Consider the following 8332-nt stretch of genomic DNA (forward strand, 5'->3'; position numbering starts at 1 on the left):
ACTTTTCTTGCAGTTCACAAATTTCCATAAAAAATGCATTTTAAATGATGGACAGGAGAGCCTGGCGCAAGTACTGTGTTTGGTGGGGATGCACAGAAGGAGGCTGAGAGAGGAGGGGAGAGAAGAGGAAACAGAAGTTGGAATTGGACATTCAGACAGCAGCTGGGAAGAAAGTTTATAAAAGAGGTAAAGAAAAGAGAGGGAGGGAGAAACAAATTGCTGGCGGACTCCTAATTCTTTCAAATTGGCCCTGCTCTTCTGTGACACTAATTTAAGGGATTTTGAGACAAAGAAAATGAGGCGAAGAGCCCGATAGCTCCTCAATTAGGGTAGAGAAGTGGGGGGAGGTGCGGATGGTGGGGCCCGGTTGGGGGAGCGAGTTCTCTCTGATGGCTTCCAGGGGCTCAAGGGTCAGCCCCTTTCCTCTGCAAAAAAAGGCAGATCCGGTAATAAGCCCCTCCGCTCCTGGACTTTTCCCTCCGCAAACGCGGCCTCCAGCGGCCCCCCAGCTCCTGCGAAGCTGCTCCTGTTTCCGCAGGACCAGTGCCCGGGTGGGAAGCTCCGGCGTGCACGCGCCTCCCCGCACACGCACACGCACACGCGCACGCGCACACTTACACCAAGTGTCTGCAGAGGAGCGTCCTGCGCGCCAGCCCTGCGTGTGAGACAGGAAGCTGCTGGGCTACCAAAGTCAACTGTGAGTGACAATATTCCTGTCCACCGGCAAGGAAAGCGGACTACAAAAGTCCCTTTGTATCTCGGCAGCTCGTTTAATATTATTTATGCATTTTTGTGCAAGGAATTGTGGGATTTCTCCCCACGGTAAACAATATGGAAATGTTAAAAATAGCGATCCACCGGTGCGTGTCCTCGTACGCACACCGGGACGACCCGACGCGGCTGCCGCGGGTTCCTCCGATCCCTGAACCGAGAAGCGACGGGGAAAGCGCGCGCGAGCTCAGGAGACGTGGTCGGGGTCTCGCAGGGTTGGGGCTCCGGTACCCGGAGCTGGAGGACGCGGCCGCTTTAAGGGGGGGAGGGGCGGCGGCGGCGGGGGAGGGGCGGCGGGCGGCCCCTGTCACCGAGCGGCCGCCGGCGCGTCACGTGGACGCGCGGCGCGGCGGCCATTGGCCCGAGGCACGTGTCCAGGAGACCGGCCTGCGACGTCACTCGAGGGGGCTCTGTTAAAAATAAGAACAAAAATCCAGAGTGAAAGTGTCTCAGGTTGCGCTAAGTGGCCTGGAAATTTCCCGAGCCCGCGCGGAGGCCGAGGCGGCGAGGGCGCGCGGACGGCGAGGGAGCGCGGGCGGCCCAGCCCGGCCCGGCCCGGCCCCCGCCTCCCGTCCCTCACCCATGCGACTCGCGCCGCGGAGCTCCGCGGGGCTCGGCGGGGGCGCGGCCGCTCGCCGGAGGGGCGCCCCGGCCCGCAGCGGGGCGGCGGCCGCTCGGAGGGGGCCTCCATGTGCGAGTGGGCGGCGGCGGGCGCGCTGACCGCTCGCGCCCCGCACCCTCGAGGGCCGGCTGGGGCGCGCGGGCGGGGACGGCCGGGCGGCGGCGGCGGCCGGAGCCGGCCCGGGCGCGCCTGAGCGCGAGGAGCGCCCTGCCTGCATGCGCGCGGCTCTCGCCCCGGGCGGCCGAGGCGGCGGCGCCGGAGCTGGAGGCGGCCGGACGCGGAGAGGAGCGCGGAGCCCCGGAGGCGCCCTGGGTCCCTGCCGGACCGTGTGACTGTCTAGATCCCGGCTGCGCTGCAAGGACGAGGACCTGACTCTTTTGAATCTCCCGGCGTCTGCGCGAGAGGGGCAACTCTGGGTATTTTTTAACACAACTCGTGGATTCGAACGTGGCTCCTCCACTCCGAGCGCGGCGGGCGACTTGGAGGACCCCAGCCCTGGCCGCGGCCGCCGCGCTCGCCCTCGGAAGACTCGGCGGGCTTAGAGCGCGGGGATCTCCGCGTGCGCCGCGGCTGGGCAGAGGCTGTTTTGGAGGAGGTTGTCCGGAGAACCAATTTGGGATTTGCTGTGAACAGCATGGAGGAGAATGACCCCAAGCCCAGCGAAGCGGCGGCGGTGGAGGGGCAGCGGCAGCCGGAATCCAGCCCCAGCGGTGGCTCAGGCGGCGGCGGCAGCCCCGGCGACGCGGACACGGGGCGCCGGCGCGCTCTGATGCTGCCCGCGGTCCTGCAGGCGCCAGGCAACCACCAGCACCCGCACCGCATCACTAACTTCTTCATCGACAACATCCTGCGGCCCGAGTTCGGCCGGCGAAAGGACGCGGGGACGTGCTGTGCGGGCGCGGGAGGAGGAAGAGGCGGCGGCGAAGGCGGCGCGGGCGGTGCCGAGGGAGGTGGCGGCGCGGGCGGCGCCGAGCAGCAACTCTTGGGGTCGGGCGCCAGGGAGCCCCGGCACAACCCGCCCTGTGCGCCTGGCGCGGGCGTGCAGCTGCCCGCCGGTGGCGGCGACTCTTCGGGCGACGGGGAAGGCGGGTCTAAGACGCTCTCGCTGCACGGCGGCGCCAAGAAAGGCAGCGACCCCGGGGGCCCCCTGGACGGGGCGCTCAAGGCCCGCGGCTTGGGCGGCGGCGACCTGTCGGTGAGCTCGGACTCGGACAGCTCGCAGGCCAGCGCCAACCTGGGCGCGCAGCCCATGCTCTGGCCGGCCTGGGTGTACTGTACGCGCTACTCGGACCGGCCTTCTTCAGGTGAGCCCGCGGGGACCCTGCGTCCCGGCTTGCCGTGGGGAGGCCCGCGGAGCTGGGGGGCCGCTGGCGCGGGCACTAACCGGGAGGAAGAAGACACCACAAGCCCTCCCCCTCACACACACACACACAAAGACTCACACGACATTGGACATTCTGTACAGCCCGCGCTGGCGGGGCAGCGGCAGGAGTGGAGGGGCAGGGTGGATTCGCTGGGGAGTACAGACTTCCTTAGGACAGCAGAAGGGACAAGGCCTCCTCTCTCTCTCTCCCGTCTCTCTCGCTCTTTCTCTCTCTTTCTCTCCTTTGGGGGCAGCTCCGCGCTACCCCTTGCCGGCCTCACCCTGACTGCAGCTTATTTGGTGGGACCGGGGCTGGCTGGAAGACAGACCGAGAAGCGCGCTCTCTCCACCCGGTCCCCCCATCTTTCAACTCAAACCACGCCGAGCCCCCAGACTCCTCCTGTGATCCAGTTATCCCAGAGGTGGTGGGGGAGAAAGGGCCAGGGGCCATCGCTGCTCCTCCTTCTGCCCCCTCGGCCTGGGCTGACCGAGGCGCGGGGAGACTCGGAAAGGGTGAACCGGTCGCCCCTTGCCCCTTGCGGGAGGGCACCTTCACGCGCGTGGCTGGGACCAGAGAGGCCGCCCCGCCGGGCACCTGCGGTCCCCCCGAACCGAAGGGACCTTCTCCGAAGGCGTTCTGGGGGCTACGGAGAGGAGAGGAGCAGCCTTCGCAGGGGTGTGCAGTAGTGGGAGTATTATTTCGTAGGTCTGGGATTTTAAAAAGCTAAGTTCGTGTCCTTGTAGACATCCTCAACGGGCGGGCGTTAGTTTCAGGTCTGCGGGAACCGCCATTAGGAGTGGGGTTAGGAGCTGCGTTCCTCCTGAGCTGACGGCGGACCCCCTCGTCCCCCACCCCTCAACTGTTTTGCGGGGGTCGTTTACCCAGATCCCTGCACCCCTCGCCGCCTTCCTGCAGAAAAAAGTGCGTGTTTCTCATGAAATTCCAATTTCTCCAGCTAGATCTGAAATTTGCTCCATTGTTCTCATCTCCCTCCTTTGTTAATATTTAATTAACATATAGGCTCACAATGCCGGGCGGCGAGCAGCCGCGGCCGGGCTTTGTGCGGCGGCGCCGCGCCAGCCCCGCCAGGCCCCAGCCCGCGCGAACCGGCGGCACGGCCGGCCCGGGCCCGGTCTTCCTGGGCTCGAACATAGCCCCGGAGGTAGCGCTGCCGGTTGTGCTCTGGGCGCTCAAGAAAGACGCGGCGGAGAGAGTTTCCTTGCAGCGGCAGAGCTGTGCTTCTGTGCCCAAGACTCTTGTTTGCCTTTTGGAAAGGAACACAAAATTATTATTTTAGGGATTTTTCTGAGAATCGGTGTCTTTTTGAGGGCTGATTTGTGGCTGCACCGACTGGAGCCGCAAGAACAGGCGCTTGGGAGGAGGAAGTGGGTGGAGAGGAGCCGGCTCCGGTTCCCGGCGGCGAGGTGCGGGCCTTTCCCCGCCGCCGCCTTCCCCTCCGCGGTCCGGCCCCATCCACGCGGCCACACCGAAGCAGGCCCGCCCCGGCCGGCGAGAGCGCCGCAGTGACTGAGTGTGCGTGTGGGGGTGAGTGTGCGCGTGGGGGTGCTTTGGAAACAAAAAGGCGGGGAGCGAGAGCGGAGCCGCCCTTCGCGCCCCTCTCCCGCGCCCACAGCCCCGGTACCCGGTTGGCTTCCCTGAGAGCAGGGCGCTGGGGCTGCCCTCTCCCCCTCCGGCCGGCCAGCTGGGGTGCTGTCCTCGCTGTCTCCCACTCCCTGAGGCCAGAACGAGCCTTCTCCAGCCTCTTCCTGGGGCCTCCGATGAAGTTGGGGCCCGTGCTGCACCTCACAGGTGAAAAAAACCAGACCCGAGGCCCCACTCCCCAGCAGCGGCCCTGCCTGCCTCTGCCTTCACAGGGGACGCAGGAAGAAACTACGCCTCATCCCTTTCTTCCGCCCTCTGTGCTCTGCCCTTTTCCCAGGCTCCTGGGGTCCCAGGTCCCCGCAGCCTTATCACCACCCTGCCCAACACGGGCCGCTCCACGGCGAGGGGCTGGGGTGCGGGTCACAGTGTGGACCCCTTGTGGGGCGGTCGGAAGTATGGACCTGCCCAAGGTCAGCTGGGCCACCCTGCTGCCTCTGGGGAGGCAGCCCCAGGTCTGGGGGCGAGGGGGGCAGGTCACTGCTGTCAGCACCCACTCTGAGCCAGGCCCCCTCCCCCGGGCAGGGGGACTGGGGGGCTTCAAGCGGGGGAAGAAAGAGCTGCAGTGGCTCGGTGCTGCTTCCCTGCCCTGGAAGGGTGTGTATGGTGTGCTCCGTCCTGTCCTCAAAGAAAACAATGAACTTGGGCCCACAGAACCATTGGTGGGAGTCAGAGGGGGACTAGGGTGGAGGCAGATATTCTGGGCCTCTCCTGTTCTCGGGGCACCCAGAGCCCTTGGCCCTCTGTGGGGTGTCCCCTGTGGGGTTCCCATCACAGCCCCCAGGGTTCTCCTGCTTCTGACCACCCTGCCTCCTTCCCCAATCTCCTCTCCCAGCACCTACCCTGGACAGGGCCTCAGAAAGGGCTAGAAAAGAACAGGCCAGAAAGTTTTGGGTTTTTGCTTTCATCCAGGGGTTTTACTTTTACCTGGAGCCCCTCCGTTTGCGATAGAGCGTCCCCCTAGGCCTGCCTCTTCACCCCATTCCTACCCTGTGCCCAGGCTTCCCTGGCCCAGGTTGTGGAGGTCAGTGGGAGCCCACACCCCATCCCCCATGGGGGGGGCCATCCCCACTTCCCACCCGCCCGCCCATTCAGCCTTGGGTGTCCTTGGGTGAGTCACTTCCCTCTAGGAGTCCCTGCTTCCTCCCAGAGCCTGCTGGGTGAGCAGACGGGCCTCCCAGCCGCGGTGACCTGACCACTCTCTGTCTTCCACCGTGCCCCCCCAGGTCCCAGGTCTCGCAAACCAAAGAAGAAGAACCCCAACAAAGAGGACAAGCGGCCCCGCACGGCCTTCACCGCCGAGCAGCTGCAGAGGCTCAAGGCCGAGTTCCAGACCAACAGGTACCTGACCGAGCAGCGGCGCCAGAGCCTGGCGCAGGAGCTCAGCCTCAACGAGTCTCAGATCAAGATCTGGTTCCAGAACAAGCGCGCCAAGATCAAGAAGGCCACGGGCAACAAGAACACGCTAGCCGTGCACCTCATGGCGCAGGGCCTGTACAACCACTCCACCACCGCCAAGGAGGGCAAGTCGGACAGCGAGTAGAGTGGCGGGTGGGCCCCGGGTCCGGTCTCAGCCGCGCCGAACAATGCAATAATTTAAAATCACGCGAAAGGGCCAGTGTATACAGATTATACCAGCATTCATAGTGACGATATCGTGTATTAGCTATGGTTCTGCAATATTCTATGTATATATAATTTACAGGTGGTATAAAAATCCAAAAATCTGACTATAAAATATTTTTTTGAGTTTTTTTGTGTTTATAAGATTATGCTAATTTTATGGTTTTTCTTTTGTTTTTTTTTTTCAAAGTGGGCTGCTTAGGGTTTCGTCTTTTTTTTAAAATCCCCTAAGCGCCATTATAGGACGTCGGACACTTTTTTTTATTATTATTATTATTATTTCAAAAGAAGAAAAAAATTAAAACAACTTGCTGAAGTCCAAAGATTTTTTATTGCTGCATTTCACATGACTGTGAACCGAATAAATAGCTCCTATTTGGTCTATGAGTTCTGCCACTTTGTTTGTGTTGGCTTGGTGAGGACAGCAGGAGGCCCCCACCCTCCAGACTCAGCCAGCCTGGGCCCCCCCCCAGAGCATGGGCCCAAGTTGTCCAGACCTTCAGGAGCATAGGGGACCTGGCGGGAGAAGGGCCCCCCTGGGTCCTTGGACCAGTTCTGGGCTGGGCCATTGGAAGCCCCGGGCCTGCCTGGGAAGCTCATCCCACACTGGCTCAGCCGGGCTGCAACCTCGCCCCGGCTTCCTCCTCTAGCCTGCTGCACCCTTGCTCCCTCTTCCTCCTCTCCGAGGCCATGCTTGCATGCGTCCGTCAGTCTGTCCGTGTCAGTGTCTCTGTCCCCAGCCCAGCCTGAGTTGCCCACGCCACCCTCTCGCCCCGGGCACTGCCTCTGCAGGCTGCAGGGCTAGGGCTCGGGCTCGGGAACCAGGGCCTGGGTGTGTGGCCTGCAGCCACCAGCAGCGGAGCGACCCTCCTCTCCCTGGCCTGGCCCGGAATCCCCCGCTGCTCCCTCCGCCACTCCGGGCACCAGCCAGGGCCCCGCATGGGACCAAGATCTGCCGCCTCTGGGCGGGCAGAGGGCTCTTGCCATCGTCTGACTTTCCTTTTCTTTTTCTTCCCTATTTTTTCTTTTTCTTTTTTCTTAAATTTTTTCGGAGTGGCCGCTTCTGCTATAGAGAACGTTCTTCCAAGATTAATCTGTGTGTGTGTGTGTATGCATATTGTATGTAGGCGTGTATACGCAGGCACACACGGTCAGGCGTGTATGGGTCCACAGTTTTGGAACACGTGGCTACGTTGAATTTCAAAGGAACTCAGAATCCTCCAGGATCTAAAGGAAGGAAGAAAACGTGTAAATACTCATTTCTTATCGCTTTTTGTCTTTTCTTGTTTTTTTTTTTAAATATACATTTTATTTTTTGAAGGTGTGGTACAGTGTAAATTAAATATATTCAATATATTCCCCACCAAGTACATATATATAAAAACGAACACATTATATATATATAACTCCACACTGTCTTCTGTTTCGTGTACAGGAAAGACATGTCCAAATGTCCATCTGTGGCCGGGGCAGCCCCCGGGTGCCCGTGGCTGAGCTGGGAGTCAGGGCTGTCTCCCTGAGGACTGAGGGTGAACTTCTCTCTTTGCCTTAAACCTCTTTATTTCACTGCGATAGTACTTTTACTTTGTACATAATAGTATAAACCTTTTTAAAAAGGAAACTATAAAAACAAAAGTTGTAATTTAAAAGTCTGTGAATAACCATCTGCTGCTTAGGAAACTCCATGAAATGACATGCCTTTTTAGCAGGAAGAAAAGTTGGGTTTTTTTTGTTTGTTTGTTTATAAAACGTGCATTTTGCAGTTCCAGTATCAAATATTTATCTTATGAGAAATGAATGAATGTTCCTATTTACAACTGTGGCTATCAAAATTGTGAACATTTCCCCACCCCTGCATTTTTGTGTGTTTAAATTCTTGAAAGTTACATGAAATAAAAAAACAAAACCACCACTTTATTATAAAATATTGGAGGTCTAAGGTGGAATGACTAGCTTTTCCAAGCGTGTTTCTGGGTCCAGCGGGACAGCCCGGGGCTTCCTTCCCCACGTCCAGGCGCTGGCGTGGCGGCCTTTGCCCTGCGTGGGACCAGGTGCCAGCACCTGCCTTTGCAGCAAGAGGCAGATGAGTATTATTATGTTTTAAAGACAGTTTGGGTATCTCGCATGTGAGCGCGGACCAACTAAAATAATTTAAGTCCATATTTCTTTACCAGGAGGAAGTGTCCAAAAATATAGTGCTATTCCACTGACTAAATTTTTTTTAAACTTGCAAAGTTCAACAGGTCTCCCTCCCTCTCGCTGCTCACCGGCTCTGCTCATGGGCGCTGGGTCG

General features: G+C 59.9%; 1 protein-coding gene across 1 annotated transcript; it reads left to right on the top strand.

Moving 5' to 3' along the window:
• Positions 1-1677: 1677 nt before the first annotated feature.
• On the top strand, positions 1678-8096 carry EN2 (engrailed homeobox 2). The gene is made up of 2 exons (XM_012786254.3): positions 1678-2697; positions 5643-8096. The coding sequence occupies exons 1-2, from the start codon at positions 2028-2030 to the stop codon at positions 5957-5959; spliced, it is 987 nt and encodes a 328-aa protein (XP_012641708.2). The 5' UTR covers positions 1678-2027; the 3' UTR covers positions 5960-8096.
• Positions 8097-8332: the final 236 nt, after the last annotated feature.

This window comes from Microcebus murinus, chromosome 9, assembly GCF_040939455.1.
Source record: "Microcebus murinus isolate Inina chromosome 9, M.murinus_Inina_mat1.0, whole genome shotgun sequence".
In the NCBI taxonomy this organism is placed as follows: Eukaryota; Metazoa; Chordata; class Mammalia; order Primates; family Cheirogaleidae; genus Microcebus; species Microcebus murinus.

What these genes read in the sequence shown, in the direction of transcription:
- EN2 (XM_012786254.3), top strand. Translation starts at nt 2,028, where the DNA reads ATGGAGGAGAATGACCCCAAGCCCAGCGAAGCGGCGGCGGTGGAGGGG. An exon ending in CTCGGACCGGCCTTCTTCAG is followed by an intron (nt 2,698 to 5,642) that starts GTGAGCCCGCGG and finishes GTGCCCCCCCAG; the next exon opens with GTCCCAGGTCTCGCAAACCA.